Source organism: Helicoverpa zea, chromosome 3, assembly GCF_022581195.2.
Source record: "Helicoverpa zea isolate HzStark_Cry1AcR chromosome 3, ilHelZeax1.1, whole genome shotgun sequence".
NCBI classification, from domain to species: domain Eukaryota; kingdom Metazoa; phylum Arthropoda; class Insecta; order Lepidoptera; family Noctuidae; genus Helicoverpa; species Helicoverpa zea.
Genome location: NC_061454.1, coordinates 2,377,387 through 2,395,220, shown reverse-complemented (window position 1 = coordinate 2,395,220; position 17,834 = coordinate 2,377,387). Strand labels below are relative to the sequence as shown.

The 17,834-nt window shown below is 35.3% G+C and overlaps 1 protein-coding gene across 2 annotated transcripts in view; it reads left to right on the top strand.

Annotated features, from left to right (window-relative positions):
- The window catches only part of LOC124645648 (RNA pseudouridylate synthase domain-containing protein 2-like), a 173,112-nt gene that overhangs the window by 86,143 nt on the left and 69,135 nt on the right, over positions 1 to 17,834 (top strand). For both annotated transcript variants that reach the window (XM_047185474.1, XM_047185473.1), the window contains exon 2: positions 15,874 to 16,176. In XM_047185474.1, the coding sequence (XP_047041430.1) occupies positions 15,994 to 16,176 (183 nt within the window). In that variant the 5' untranslated portion in view covers positions 15,874 to 15,993. The remainder of the gene's footprint in view (positions 1 to 15,873; positions 16,177 to 17,834) is intronic.

The window sequence follows — 17,834 nt, the reverse complement described above, 5'->3', positions numbered from 1 at the left end:
ATGACATAAGAAAGGTGTTACGCATGAATATTTTATTTAAGATGATATCATCTTCATCATTATCCTTTTTATTGTCCCACTACAGAGGACAGCACACTTCTCATACAGAGAAGAAAAAATGCGTTAATCGCCACGCTTGCTCAAGGTGGATTGGCGAAAGTAGATATGGTTGGACGTTAGATACAGAAGTATGCAAGAAGAAGATATTACACATACAATTTTTAACCTCAACATTTTTATTTAAATGCTGTGTATTTCTATAAATGATTTGTTCGCCATAACCAATGATGCATGTGTATAACTCACGTTTTATTGTAACTAGTAAATAAATCGGTGAAGTTCCTACCTTTTACATAAATAAAAACAAAATACTTAGTTGAGTTTATCCCACTCAATGACTAAAATACAATAAAATATTATTTATACCAATTTACATAATCAATAAAAGTATGAGGCACATACATTAATATCTAGTTCTTGCAAATAACATTAAAGATTATTATCATAAAAATGCCGTTGAAGCTTATATTGAGCTAAAACACTCGCATTCAATACAAAATATGATCGTTTGTAAGCAAAACGGAGGACATGATAATTTATTTTGTATTAGCCTGATAGGGTTTTTTTTTTCAAAAACTTAATAGAATAGACATTCATTTCAGAGGGGGGGAATACTCGAAATAGATGTATCAATATTTCGAATATTTTAAACCTATGAAATGGCGAAAAATATAGCTCCGTAGTTTTGGAGCCCTTAAGGGTTTATTACACTTGACTAAATTCAGTCGTCTAAATGATGCAGGTAACAAAATTCAGACAAATGTAATCGCATTTAGGAAGGTAGGTTTCTAAATTTAGGAAAAAGTAGGTACAGCTACTGCCTCACTAAATCATTTAGAAACATAATTAGGCTCCTAAATTAGTAACGTCTTATAAGCCCTTTAGAGTACAAACGAACAAATAAGCCCTATTTATAATATTAATTTAGATAATAACAGGATAACCCAATTATTTAACAAAAAATAACTTCATTCCTTCTACGCATCCTATCATTTGTAAGGTGAAAGTTCCAATTGTCGTCACACACGTCCCGTCTTTTTCGTCACAATGCCACGGTTGAGGTAACAATGTTGGTCATAAGTATGAGCTTAATCATCGTCTTGTAATAAAGAAGAGCGTGTGTTATACTCACGACTTTTAACTTGAGGTACTGTCATTGTATACTATGTGGTACTCAGGTACACGGAGTAAGGAAAGATGAGCAGAGATGCTATAATCCAGGTAGGTCACGCGCCTTCTGACCTAGAGGCCCAAATACGTACGATAGGTATGACCGAAACGATCAGTAACGAGTGAATCAACTAGAAGATCTGATTCTTTGAAACATCTGTCAACGATTTTTCGTATTTCAAAAAGGGCGGAGACAGTAACATTCCTCGTCCCGCGCTCACCCATATTTTGACGCGACACTTTCTCAGAAGATTTTTCGTTATGACATCTCCTCTAGACATTTTGTTCTCCATGAGATAATATCATTGAATACTCTGTGGTACTCAGGTATTGTTAGCGTGATGATAAAGTATTAGTTTGAAGCGGATGCTGGAATAAAAAAAAATGTTATTACGCCACAGGAATGATGTCACGGTTATTATTTGTTTTAGAGGTTATTTTTTTGATGCTGTGCAATGTTACTGCTTAGTATAAAAAGGATTAAACACGGATTTAAGTTTTTTCCTTCAGAATAAATTACTGTCATTATTTTAATTAGAGGTAATGCATTTGAAGCCGCAATTGTAACCGCGTACGTATTATTTAGAATTGTAAAATTGCTGGTTGGTTTATAGTGAAAATATTCATTTTATCAAATATGTTTTATCCACTTTTTAGGTCATGTTAATTTACTATGATATGATAAAAAAAATGTGGATGACCGTATAAGTATGTCCTACATTGCTCATTCTTAACATTACAAAAAATACAGCATTTAGTCCATACAGACATCTTACAAGAATCTTTTCTACATAACACAAACAATGTCCAACAATTACTTAGACCACATACCTGACACAATCTTGTAATTAGCGAAACCTCCCCACAAAACAACATTAACTACAGAAACATGATTACAACGACAAAAAGAATGAATTCTTGACGAATAGCGCTTATTATACGTCTGTGGCTGTCTAGTGACGTCACTGGACGTGTTGATTGCACATCATTACTCTGTCCCGTGTCGTGTGTAATTGAATACATGTGGACGACAATGTGTGCGTTCACCCTACGTCTTTGAGTGATTGTGGTGATTAGGTTTATATTTTATTTTGTTTGGTTTTACTTTAATTTGGTTTAAGACGTGTATGTTATTTATTTAGAGGTTAAAGTGTTTTTACTTACGTAAATTTTTATACAACTATAGATTATCTGTCTTTTCATGAAACTTGATTCCACCAACGGTTTTACCTGCGTCTCTTGGTAATCATTCCGCTTACCCGGGTAAAAAAGTACCATATAGCCTTCGTCAAGTATGATTAACAATATAACACTTGAAGAATGTTCCAAATAGATCCATAAGTTAATGAGATAAGCACGTTCAAACAAACCCTTCACCTTTATAATATTCAGTTCAGATTTTATTAGCCGTATAATTTTATGCCTTTCAAATCCACACCCATATGAAGGAAAAAGAAAGATAATAAAACCAAAACTTCACCCTAATAATACGTATCTATGCGTAAAAATACGGGTGTAAATTAACCTTTTTAGTTGAAGTAGGTTAACAAATTGCCCACTTATCTTGCGGGTAGTTAAATTGACGGCCTTAGAATTGGGTCACTGTTATAGGAGGCCTTACAATGGCAACCATAGGTTAGTTATTTTAACAAGGGAAACACCGTGATAGTAAGCATCTTGGTTAAGGCGTTTCAGGTGCAAGAAATTAATTCCAATAATGCTCTGAAAAGTAGTCATATAATAGTATCTAAATTAAAGATTAAAGTTTCACTCAATGGTTGATGGTAGACAAACTGAATGCTTTTATGAACTTGCACATATCATCTATACTAATATTATAAGGATGAAAACTTTGTTTGTTTGTTTGGTTGTAATGAATAGGCTCAAAAACTACTGGACCGTTTTTAAAACTTCTTTCACCATTCGAAAGCTACATTATCCACGAGTAACATAGGCTATATTTTATCCCGGTACGGGCAGTAGTTACCACGGGACGCGGGTGAAACCGCTGGCAGAAGCTAGTAATAAATAAGATGATAGTTTGTGTGGTTGAAACTTTCAAGAACAAATAGTTTAAAAAAAAACTCTTGATATATTTTCGTATTCTCATTTAAGTTTTAGTTACTTAAAAAAATTTTGTCATTTATTTATTTTTGAACATATATTTTACATTTTTAAATATTAAATATAAAAATAAAAAACATTTAAAAATATAAAAAATAGGTTGCCACCGATAACGGGCACAGGGTCCAAGGTACCGGTGGTTAGGGTCCCAGAGACAGAAACGTCCTCACAATACGCGCCGTATCAAGGAGTACTGCCTTCTGAATCAGTTCCTTGATCCAGCCGCCTAACGAGAGCCTCCTGAGGAGTTGGTCGAGGCTCTTGGCTATTAGACCATTGGCCGTAACGACAATCGGCACAATGACAGCCGTGTCCACAAAAATTTTATTATTAACAAAAGAAAACTTCGAGTTTTCCCAAAAAGATAACACGTGCAAATGTTACCTAATTATTTACTCGTTATTATGACATTATACACATTAGTTTTAAAATAAATCCTTGGTAAAGGTGCCTTTAGTTGTTTGTTAACCCTTAGTTCAATGTCAATAACAAGTTATATGTTAATGTAATGAGAACATTATATTTTAGGGTTATTTTTAAATTATACGTGGTGAATTTAAGTGTAAACAAGTATAATGGGCTTCAAATTTCCATCGAACTTATATTATCTAACAATGGTATTAAATTTGAAATTCCTTTTTTATCATTTGCACTGCTCAAAGCCGAGTAAAAAAATATTTTTTTTTTTTCTGCACACAACATAGACGGTACAAGCGTGCAATGAAAGCAACATAAGTTTTAGCACATACAATAAAAATATAGAATAACCACAAAACTACAATAACGTAACATTCCTACTTAAATAAAAGCTCATAGAAAACACATCAGCTCATAGAAAACACATCACCCACTTTCCTACAAAGTCGGTTAAAAGGCTTTTTCCTAGGCTGAATAAACGGCCTATTTCTAGACCGACTCCATGAGGCACTTAGGACAAATAATGTCCAACGTTAATATAGATTCATATGGCTCCTCGTAATAAACTATCATCGTGCCCCGGTTTCGGCCGTAAATTGTTATAAAATACACCGTCTATATATCACTTATGAACCCGTTAATATTATTTTGTGGCGCAAATTGTTTTAATAAATATTATGGGGTTTTTATTGGAATTTATCGTGTTATGGGATTTTTTGGTTTTATAAATTGCTCAAATATCTTTTCAAGGCACAAAGTAAAAAATCTTCTCAAGTGCATCAGTTAATGACTGCTTAAACATTTGAAAACACAGTTCTAATTTTATCTTCATTAAAAGTCATTTTTAGCTAAAACAATTTACGAAAGGACAAACTGTGTATCCTAAAATAAATTAAGTTTAAAATCAAACCCGTCCTTTGCATATTCATTTTAATTCGCATTTCGATATTTTTACGAGTCGACCCTTTGATAAAAAAAAAATGCGAACGGACATTCTCATCAGTGTGTGTTCAAAACGTTCCTCTAATCAGTCCCTTAATGTTCGTTCGACTGTGTTAGAGAGATTTCTCATATGACGGTATAAACGCTGCGATTTTGAGTTTAATTTGTTTGATGGATGTTGAGTATGTAGTAAAGATTTGTGATTAAAACACGTCGTGAAAGACACAGATAACTAAATTATTATGAGGTGTCATTTCAATTAGTAGGTAGACTCCAGTCTTATGACACTGGGCCATAAACTCATAAAATAATTTAAAGTACCAAAGTTGATACCTAATTTGTCAATCATCCATCCTCCGAGCCTTTTTCCCAACTATGTTGGGGTCGGCTTCCAGTCTAATAGTAGTATTAAATAATTGCATTGGTACATAAATAAATCTCTACATTGTAAATCATCTGTCCAATCACGCACCTTATTCAATTGAGATATTAACCAGTTTCGATCCAGTTAAACAACCACAACTTGTATTTACCGACCTCGTTTTATTTTCAACTGCACAAAGGAATTTTATTTTGCTCTTATGCCAATTATCACACCGTGAGATTTATTGATTTATTCAACAATTTGCACGCTGGTTATCAATGTCAGAAAACGTGGCAACCGTCGACAATCATGCAAACTGATTGAGAACAAAATGACATCGACGGCATTGATTGCCAGAAACAAAAATAGAATAGAGAACAAAATGACTAGCGGAGGTGCATAACGGAAAATCGCCTAAGAAAGTAGCGCGCCAAAATGTGGGTGAGCGGGGGACTAGGAACGTTATTGTTTTCGCCCTTGTACGCCTTCATTGGGCCCGACCATTTTTTGTAATACCCAAAAATCGTTGACAGATGTCTCAAAGAACCCGAACGTCTCGTTAGTTAATTCGTAACTGATAGTTTTGGTCAAACGAATTTGACCTAGATGAAGGTGCCTGACCTACCTGCATTAGCATCTTCGCTCATCTTTCGTTACTCCATGTGCAAACCCTTTAATACCAAAACCAAATGTCAAACGTGAAATTTATTTTGAAAAACTTACCTTATTGTAATTTATTGTATGCGAAATAAGTTTGGAGGCAAAAAGTTTGCAGCGTCGGTCGCAATTTGCAAACATTATGCATCACCCACCATCGATTTACGAGCCAACGCCATTTTTAGGGTTCCGTACCCAAAGGGTAAAACGGGACCCTATTGTTTTCGCTCCTCTGTCCCTCCGTCCATCTGTCACCAGTCTGTATCTCATGAACCGTGATAGTTAGAGAGCTGAAATTTTCACAGATGATGTATTTTTGCTGCCGCTATAACAACAAACTGAAAACCAGAATTACATAAATATTTTGGGGGACTCCCATATAACAAACGTGATTATTTTGTTCATTTTTGCTCGATTTCGATAAATATATATATGTATATTATATAGAATATTAGTTTGAATGGTACGGAACCCTTCGTGCGCGAGTCCGACTCGCACCTAGCCGGTTTTTTTTGTAAGTAACTTTTTTCAAGCCATTGTGTTACCTAATAAGCTGGATAAAGGGCGAAGGGATTAATAAGTCCCTATTTAGTTGGCACAATGAGATCTTAAAAAATACATTCTTTGCTTTGCTGGCTTTGGATTTAATCTTTTCGAGTTTGTGGTCGTCTTCTTAGCTAGGTTTATGAACGGATTTTTTATCAAATTTTTCGTGGATTTCTAAATAAATTTTGTAGTTTTCTCGCCGTATTTTATGCTCATAGAGCGTTAATTTTGTGATTTTTTGAATATGGTATGATATTTCGATTTTTAAAATGTGAATATTTAGTTTTGCTTTTTGTTACTTTAATTGGTATACATATTAAAGAATATATCTATCTGTCTATCTATCTAACATGTTCTTTAGCTAGCAAACTTTATTTCCTACATACCAATATATTCTTCCATATTCTCAACACACATTATTATATGGCGAAAAATATCATGTTTATCTTATCTCGTAATATTTTCTAAGATAGCAAATGCATTAGCTTCCGACCTTACCAGTTAAAGTACGGTCGTATTCGCCCTCAGCACTTAAAGAACGGCTGTCGCAGTAAGTGACCATTTCCCATATACTCGGTCTAAATGAATGTTTGTTATGTAGGAACGGGTTAAAGTGAGAGTGGGGAATATTTGAACTGGCAGTAATAATAATGGTTCGGTTACAGGTCAAACATTTTCAATATATTTATTCTTGTTTCTAGACATAATAAACTTTAAAAGATTCTATTTAATACGTTTTTTTTTTACAAATTATATTTTTACATTTTTGGTGTAAAAATTAATGAGTCGCCTGCATTCAATTTTTCATGAAAACTGCACACAATAACAGCCAATTTCTTCATCAAAAGTAAAAGCCAAAGTAATGTCATAAACTAAAGTAGGTAACGGTCAAATTCGTTTTTCTATTAGTTTTGCTGTCACTTTAGCCTTGAAAAAACGAATTTGACCGTTACTTTTACTTTATGACATTACTTTGGCTTTTACTTTTGATGAAGAAACTGGCTGTAAGACCAGAAACATCAAATATTTTTCGACCTAAAAAATAAGTCCTTTTCTTGTTCCCTTTTTATCCCTACAAGTCTTATTTCACAAAGTACTGACTATATGATCTGTCCTCACCATAGTATCCAAATCGTATGACTCCACATAAACTAAATGGACCAGTTCGGTTCCAGGTCTTAGTTTACTACCTATAAACCTAAAACGTTTGACATCATTTCATGTGATGGTTTTCAGGGCAGTTTACTTAGGCCTTCAGGTTTTTAGAGCTTTGATGGTCATCCATTGCTGGTTTTGTTTGATAAGGTCATTCGGACTTGAACAATGGAATACATTGAAGCGCCTAACATGATAAACTTCTGTCAATCCGTTGATTTGCGATTAGAAATTGAATTTTTATTAGCACCATATAAATTATGTATTTCTTTTTGTTGTGTATTGACGCTGGAGAGAAGATAAGGATAGCTTCCTCACGGACCGGCCACAAAAAGTGACCGACAAAAAATAGATGGATCTTTGAGCAGTAGTGGGACAGTAGGTATATAAGTAGTGCTAAATAAATGAAGGTGTTTTTATGTGTAGGTATTCCTTAATTTTCATTCATCCATTTAGAAAACTTAGTAGTCTTAATTTTACATCTTGATGTTATTGACAAAAATCAACTTTTCACATACTACCAAGAACTTAAGTAGCTATGTAACAAGCTTTGTGTTCACTTCTCAATATAACGTCATAACAATCAGATAACACCCACCATTAAAATTAATACATTCCATCCAGGATATTTGGATGTAACCTTACCAGCTTTAACAACCGAACAACCAAGAAAGACATGGCCGTTCCTCTTGGTTAACCACGACCCTGGTTAATCCTTTAATATATTATTAGTTGCAACACATATTACATACGTAGTTATGCTTTCCGGCATTGCTCGTTTAACGATAGGTTACGCATCAGTGGGCTCAGACCCCTATTATAATATGACCTTTGTGTCTGTTGCAAGAATTAAGAGTTCTTTTTGTTTTTTTTTTTGTTGTTGCTTGATAGTTTTCGGATGTTATTTTTGTTTTATAAATGCTATGTACATATTGACAAGTAACTGGTCTCACGTAAATACCAGCGTCCCGGTCTTCCCATACCCGGATAAAATACAGTCTATGTTAGCTTTCCAACAGTGTTTTCATTAAAATCGGTTCACAATTTTTTGGGTTTTTAGGGACAAACTAATGAACAAAAGAAGTGTCTTTATAATATTAGATTAATCACGTACTCGTAGTTAAAAGATCAACTCATAAGAAGGTCAAGTTCATGGTAGGTACAAGGTACGCAACGTATTACGATTATGACCATAATAATGTACAATTATGATTACCTATCCTGTCTTATAATCTTTGTGAAGAAAACAATCTTCCCATTTAAACAGCAACCAATTATAAACAATAAAAATATATCGATAAAAATGTTGAAGCCAATATAAAAATGACTAACATCTATTATTTTTCTATCAATCACAATAAACTCAATAAATTCCCTCTAACAAGCAATCAACTATGTTTTAATCGAGATTGTATCTACAAAATTTCCGTATCAAGGGCATCTCTTAATCCGTTCTTTGCCCATCAATATTAAAAAAAATATGCGTCGTAAAAATCGAATGACCGAAATATTCGAGTTGACCCATAAACTTAATAAAGGGATTCGTTTCCCACGAATTTTAATTATTAAAAGAACTATTCCCTCTTATGTGGGAGGCACTGGCCATAAATTCCGGCCAAATAACTGACCGATCCCTATTTGTAAACGATTAGTCGAATTTCTAAATCGATGGATCGATTTGGTGATACGAATCGGAGAGGCGTGGCGGACGTTTGAATTCCGAATGATTGGAATAAATTGGAGGGAACTTATTGTTCTTTATTTGAATGTTCAAATGTTTTTGAACACGCATGTCTGTTACTGTCACTGTAATAGAGATGTGCTTACACATATTTTGTACCATCGATATATATGTACTACGTACTAGATAGAACGTTCCGAACAAAAAGCTTGCCACACTGAAAGGCACTGCAGACTTTGCATAGCCCAAAATAGCATATAATCAGAGCGATTTTGACACCCTCGTCAGATGGATGTCTATGAAACGACAATTGTCAAATAGAAAATAACATATTAAGGTATAAACTTACACATATTAACTATTCGAGAGTCAAGTTAGTAAAATTACACGCTGTTCATGCTATTACAACGCTTGTATATCATACTTTTCATTTATAATTCAATTTTACAAATACTTATACATTATAGTTCGGCCATTCAGAGAATGCGTTCCTGACACGTCGCGATTGAACTGACGACGTAACTTTGCAATGGCGTTGCAGTTACGATAAAAATATTTTTGCTGGTTGTTTACCGTTTTAACAATTGAGGAGCATTAAAACAACATTATTATATCAATAATCAATGAATGTAGTTACGTCGTCAGTTCAATCGCGACGTGTCAGGAACGCATTCTCTGAATGGCCGAACTATAATTTGTTTCCCGCCATCTTGAATTATTATAGATTAAGAAAATCCTGCAGAAACAGATGTGCCATAAAACTGGTAGTAGGTAAATATCAATGAAAACATACAGCTATATTTTATCCCGGTGCGGGCTTCCCCACATTCTTAAAAACTCTAAATATGTTCTGACATGTAAGCCATGCCTCTCACAAACATCGATATCCATATATTTCATCCAATAACCAACATGCATCACACTGGAAGTGCATTTCAAGTCTAAGATTTATTGTTTTTAAGAAAAAAAATATCGTATTTTTTATTAAAAAATCCTTAAAAATAAGTTCCTGGTTTTAATACATATATTACATGATTTTGAATTCATTTAGATATAAACTTTTTGAGTAATGAAGAATGTAGGCAAAATACGAGCGAAAATATTATGTCACTTCTGCAATTTACATCAATGGGGATGACTACATGTCACAATACGTCAACAAGATGTCAACAGACGACATAAGCGGGTAAATTATTTGTATGGATGTTCTTGTCTATCGTTAGAATATATATAAATGAATGAATATATGTCAATGTTTTGTACCTAATATTCGATACTTACTAGTTACAAATGATTCTGTCGTTGCCAACTACATTTGTGCTAATCATCATCTCTCGAGCCTTTTCCCAACCATGTTGGGGTCGGCATTAAGTCTTGCCGGCTGTAGCTGAGCACCAGTGTTTTACAAGGAGTGACTGCCTATCTGACCTCCTCAACCCAGTTACCCGGGCAAGCGCTCGGTAACATTGGTATTTGTGCTAATACCTACATACAATTCAACTTAAAGCATAGTATCAAAGTTTCTTAGTAAATAGTGCTTCGAACGAGCTTGGAACTCCTTGCGCAATGTGCCTAACTTCTTTGACAATTCCGTATGTTATTTCACACATATTGTTGAAACGTTACAGTAAAGTGTTTCTAATACTTTCTTGTGAGTTAGTTGACAATGTGCCAAAGTGACAGTTTTAGTTTAACCTATTTCCCTCAATTAACCGTCAAAATACACTAGACATTACGGTTTTACGCCCAATTGACTAATGTTTGAGAGTGAATGCTTATACAAAAGTAGCCGGAAGGTCGTGTCCCAAAAAGTGAAAAAAAAAACTACAAAAATACAGCAAACAAAAATACAAAAAATTAAAAAGTATTAAATTAATCGTTAATAAGAAAGGCTATAAAAATTTTAAAATATAAAAACGGCTTATTAGACCTATATTTTATTTGTGGATCCTGTAAAAATAACGTTGAATTAACTCCAACGACATATTTCCCTCATATGCATGCGCCAATGTATTCAGCTGTTTATCATGCAAATAAACCTAATTATCGATACTCCGAAACTTCATAGAAATGTCAACAAAGCGTGTACAAACACAATGCTTGATTAATCCAACATTTATTCATAAATAACAGCATCATATCGATACAAACCGCTAAATAATAGGGATGGGAACAATACGTTACCACACAATCGAGTAATGAATATCGAATCGATATCTCGATCATCGGACAATGCGGTACCGATCCCAGATGGTATTTGGTCGTTTAGCATTCAGTAATGAAAATACCCAATCAGGTATCGGAGGTATGATCCTAGGTAATTGGGTACTGGTTTCGGTTTCCGTCAAATTTTCGACCATTGTTCCGTTTTGATATTGGACATGGAAATGAATCCTTGGAATTATAGAATAGAATAGGTGGTTTTTGTGTAGACCGTATTTTGACAAAGGTGAATGGTTGGTCAGATTTCAAAATGCTGTATTGATTTTCGGGTCCTAAAGGCATTTTCATGAAAACGTAGCGATGCCTGTCTGTCTGTCTGTTTGTTATATGGACATTTGAAATTTCCAAAATAAAATTCAGATAAAGTAGAAAATCAGAGCTATATCACATAATTCACAATTAATGCACACATACATATGCATTGATTCACATCATATTTCTATCTAAACTTTGGCACCCCTTACATACCTTGTCCATTTCAAACCAATTCATTATAAACGCGTCATTACCAGCAACACATCCTGAAAAAAAAATAAAAAAATATTTTCACAACCGACTCTTTAAAATTGATTAATGACCTCAAGTATCGATACCACACTCGTGTGACATCCCTAGTGTTGACGTCGGTGGCGTCCAACGAGCGAACAAAACGCCTATTGTCCTGTTAATAGCCCATCGATCTAGCAAGTCAACTGTGACCGACTTTGTGGGTATGCTGACTCCAAACAATACCAGTCAAGTGGAACCGTTTTGATTTTTGTTGTATTTAGAATTAATAATGCGTGTCTGTCAATGGGACTTTTTGACTCCCACAAATAATGCTGTTTTATCCGGTCAATTATACAAACAAAATAATATGCATCAATATGTATATAGATAGATACATATGTATATACCACATTTTAAAAGCAAATATGCTCCCTACTTTAAACTATTTTTTTCCCGTGTGTAGCCCCCAAATAGTCTAGATGATTTATTCAAAAACTAGCCATTTTCCTACGGTTTCACCCGCGTCCCGTGGGAACCACTACCCGTAATGCAGCCTATTATTAGAACATATATTATATTATTTAGAAAGAGTATTTTGAGCAGTATTTTTTTTAATCGGGCTAGTAGTTTTTGAGTTAAATTACCACTGAATTGAGTTACATACACTCAAACATTTTGTTTTCAGTCCAGTTATGATCCTTGAAATATTCCTAGCACAATAATTAAAATAATTGATGTATAACACCTGACTTGCAACCAAACAAAAAACACCATTATTGTTTCTGGAAACGCCATAAAGTAATCAAAGATGACTTTTACGCGCGCCATCTTGACAAAATGGCGTCGGCTGTCAAACATAAACGCAATAAATTAGTTTTTGGAAATGTTACCAAAGATGTAACGTGTAATTTTTGTTTTACGATTTATGTTTTGTTTATTATGTGTTACTTTGAAGTTTTCGTATACGTAACCTTACCTACGTGAGATTTCAACCGTTTTATTTATGAACATAATCATTCATCATCATCAGCCTTCTTACCGTCCCACTGCTGGGCTGCGGCCTCCTCTCACACAGAGAAGGATTGAGCGTTAATCACCACGCTTGCTCAATGCGGGTTGATGATTTCAGACTTTACAGTCCAGGTTTCCTCGATATCTTTTTTTTTCAGTCATTGATATCCCAGATACACTTAGAAAATACATACAAACTTAGAAAAGTTGAATTGGTGCTTGCCTGATCAAACCAACCCACACATACTTCAGAGGTTGGTGCTTTACCTACTGGGCTACCACGACGACGATGAAACTTGCTTCTTGAACTTGCTTTAAGAATATGAGAATGAAGTGAAGAAAGAAAATTAAATAAAAATGGCCTTACTACAAAAATTTTAGCAACTGTTTTACACTTGTCTAAAAAAAATGTGGCTCCAAAATGAACCATATATGAACGTCATAATTTGACATTTTTTTAGACAAGTCTTAAACTGACGTTAAAAAGTTTTTGTGGTAAGACGGAGAATGTTTAGATAGATAGATAGTTTATATATGGGAAATGACGAACTCACTATATGCGTAGCCGGTCTTTAATTACAACCGATCAAAAATAGTAACGATGATTAGATTCATCATTCTATTTCTTTTGTTAAATTCTTGGACGGTAGTCAAAAACATAGATCTCATTAAAGCGCCATTTAAAAATAATTCTCTTAAATAAAATGTAAAAAGTCTAAATTCAATTCAAAATGTGGGTTAGAAAATGCTACATTTTCAATGAAAGAATTTTTATTTAGATCTTTAAATAAAGTTTATTACTTTAATCTTCGTTTTAACGAGATTTTTTTACGTTTCATTCAATATCCGACTGAAATGTCGTGATTTTAAAATAGTATTAAGTTTATTTCATGAATTTATTAAGCTTTATTGAAGCTGTGGGTACCCTTTCACTTTACCAATACTTGGCTAAACTTATAAATCAAAATCAAATCAAAAACATTTATTCGCGTTCTCGCGTTCGTTAAATGAGATCTAGTCTTTCACTTGGAATAGAAATATTTATTTATGCTCTTATAGACACTACGCACGGTATACCACGGCACCGGTACGGTAGCACGGGCTTTTCATATTCCATACGTGTCATTTATAAGCAAAAAAACATATGCTAAAAGAATTATGTCTATCAGCAAACATGATGCCAGCTTTTAACGATAATCCGCCCTTATCACGCCAATTAGCTTTGAGCTATATCCTGCAAAAGTACAGTCGTACACAAAAAGTGTGTGTCACAAAAATTATAAACACGACACATTCACGCTACTAATTGGAGTCCCTTTCAATTACAGCTTTTAAACGAGACATGTGGGTTTCAACAAGATCATAGCAAAATGTATAAAAAATACTTTTTTATGTATTTTTTCAGTATTTACTTACATAAAAATTGAGTATTTCAACGTCAAGTAAAAACAATTAATTTCATGCGAAGATTACTTCTAACAATTCAAAATGACATTCACTAAAACATAGTTAACACACATTTTTAAATTCATTAATCGTGTTAAAACTTCACTCCCATTAGGTATATCTTAGTTCATTCTATGTCTGTAACAGTTGATCCACTGTCTACCCTTCACAATGACACGTGTATTTCGAGCATTTTCAAGCGTTTTCTTTTAGTTTTCCGCTCTAGTAACCGCACAAACAGACATACAGAAATCTCTTTGATGTGTCTGGATTGACGTTTCCGATATAATGTTAAACAAATGATATAAGTGTCTGGGTTTATTTGGGAACTTCTTTTGTGGTGAAAGAAAATGTGTGAGAACTTTTGTCGTTGATGATACTTTAGGTATATACCTATTTTTTCTATAATTTTTACCAGTTTAGTATATGTATAGGTAGGTGAGTGTCAAGTCCAACGGCACAAGAATTTTTTAGTGGAGAATAAATACATATTGGGTTTTTTACACTTAATTTCTAGGAGCATAATATTACTTTATTTGCAACTGACTTTTACATAGAAATGAAACTGAAGTCGTAAAATGTGGGAAAAGCTGACTTTAATATTCACAGCTTTTATAATATCTCTATCAAAATCAATTTCTTCCCCACATACATCCGTGGGAACACGAATGAACATCCACGAACATAATAAATCTTATGATTCACATCTAATGTGACAGTCAAGTGATGTGCTCAAGTTATTCGATAAAAACTGGCGCCTAACGCAACGCTAGTGATGTGCTTAACTTTGACTATCGATGTTTGTAATTCTCATAGAAAATGGGAACAATATTATCGATAGTGTAACTAAGTAAATAGGTATTATGTTGCTTGTTATGTATTTGTTTATATATTGTAGAGCTAGAAGATATTTGCGCAACGCATTTGTATTTTAAGACAAATTAAATAAGTTACAAATGAAAACCGAACAACCTACGTGTGTTAACAACTAACTTCTGCCAGCGGTTTCACCCACGTCAAAAGTTCACTATAACCATCACTGACATGCATCTTTCAGATCGGTCCACTTTTTCGTGATAGTAACGCGTTGAACCTGTTTAGCTTTATTTAATTGGTATTGCCATGACGACAACAATGTCTGTAATACAAGGTGTTGATTTGCATTTGTGCCATACTTCAGGAGGAGGACATAAAATACGTAAATAATCGATTGGAATTACAGTAGACGGGAAATAGCTAATATGCACTGCTTTTCTTGTCATTGTAGTGTCGTAGTATTTCAGAAGTAATCCAATTTTATGAATGAAATTTATGAATAATCGTTGCGTATGCTTTGTGTTTGCGTTTGTGTGAAGGCGCAGCACGGTTTTAAGTCCAGTAACATGCGCGCCAAGTTTAAATACGGCTAGATGACATCGAAGGAATTCCGAAAATAAATTTAAAAAAAAATTACGTACCAATTTTTTTGTTGATTTGGGTCGAGAATCATTAGCATAATTACGTCCTTGAATATGGCACGGATGCAAATCAACAGCTTGTATAAAAAAACATAGCAACTTTATTAATCTTAATTTCCTTTTGTCCCCAGGTACAAGTGAAGTGTTCAAAATACATGTCCCAAAAATCTCAACGATAAGTGTAAGTGTAAGTTCATGTGGGGTGAGACTAGCTGATCGCCCTGGCGTGGTACGGGCCCGGTGGGGGCGCGATGCAGGCGGGAGGCGGCTGGTTCCTGCCCTGGACCATGGGCCTGCAGAAGTTTGCAGTGGCCCTGCCAATGGGGGGCGTGGTGCCGTTAGTACCGCCACTGCTCGCTGCCCTGCCGCCGGCACCCCCTCCTTTGAGGCTTATCGCGCCGCCTCAGTTGCCTCATCAGCAGCCTGGGAGAAAGGTATGGGTCGTAGTCAAAAATAGGAGACATTTTGTGATGACTGTGTGAAACTAGAAATATAGGGGTAATGTTATGCATGCACTGTTCCTATCAAAGATTATGTGCTTTCAGGCACACCGTTTTTATTTTGACTGACATGTTGAAAATTATACTTTTTAGGGTTCCGTACCGTCGAGGATGAAACGGGACCCTATTGTTTTCGCTCCTCTGTCCGTCCGTCCATCCTTTCGTCCGTCTGTCACCAGGCTGTATCTCGTGAACTGTGATAGTTAGAGAGCTAACATTTTCACAGATAATGTATTTTTGTTGCCGCTATAACAACAAAATACTGAAAACTAGAATTGAATAAAGATTTGAGGGGCTCCGATACAACAAACGTGATTTTTTTGGCCGTTTTGTAAATAATGGTACGGAAACCTTCGTGTGCGAGTCCGACTCGCACTTGGCCGGTTTTTTTATGAAGCACACTTGGTAAAGACACTTCAAACCAGGACTTTTCAGCTTATGTACATTTTCCAAGTAGAAAAAATTACATGTAACTAAACTCTTTTTCGGGGTAAAACGAAAAACTGACATTTTGTTGTTGTATGAGCAAAGAACAAGTGCCTAACATTATATTGTCACCAGAAACCATCAAACTCCACCATCAGGATCCTACAGCCAGATCAATTTGGCACCGTAAATTTCCTCATTGGGTCTGATTGATACGAACGAGTGACTTGCGATTTGTTCAAACCGTATTAGCAGTTACAGCTAAATGATTGCGGATATAAATCAAGTGTTCCACATTAAATGGGAGACTGATCGTGGAGAGAGTATATATTGTGCCTTCCTTGGAAGCAGCTTTTTTTGCTGTGGGGTAATAATTTGTTCTGCTGAGGCGAAAAGCAAGACTTTCGCTTAATGTTTGTTCGTAGCTGGATAGAACAGGCTTGTTTAATAACCAAGTTCACTCTTATTGACTTTATTTGTATTAACAAGAATAGATTTTTAATATATGATATTTTTAACGTGTTTACTTACAATATCAAATTCTTGTGTTTGTCCTTCTTACGGTTCTTTCTGACGATGGTATTGCGATGAGTATCTTTCATCTTAGGCTAAATAAAATTAGTCTATGTTTGATTTTAAACTTTCTCACTCGGTGGTAGATTTCATGCACTATAAAGCTTGTGGCACATTATAGCAGCACCGCAACAGCACGGCTGCAGCACGGCGTCGCCTCGAATTAAGACTACGGCTAGCTGCCAGCGCGCCAACCACGCGATGTCCGCTCGCCGTCGGCGCGCCGTCCGCTCGCCGTCGGCGCGCCGGCCGCGCGCCGGCCGCGAGGTGTAAGCTTGCTGTCACCGCAAACTCAATATTATTTTAAGACGATTATGATTGATGTTATGATTGAACACGACGTAATGACGTTGTTTCGCTGCCGGCTCGGAGTCGGCGCGCAATTAGCACGCCGTCGGCGCGCTGTACGCATGAGGACCGCTCGCTTGCAGCACGCGGGCGGCGAGTCGAGTTGTGTGGAAGCGGCAAGCACGCTGACTGCTCGCCGTTGGCTTTTTCATATTGACATTACGAAATATATTATAATATACACGATTTAATGCTCTAAATTGAATGACAACTTAAATGCTGGTGTGGAGCCGTGCTGTTGCGGT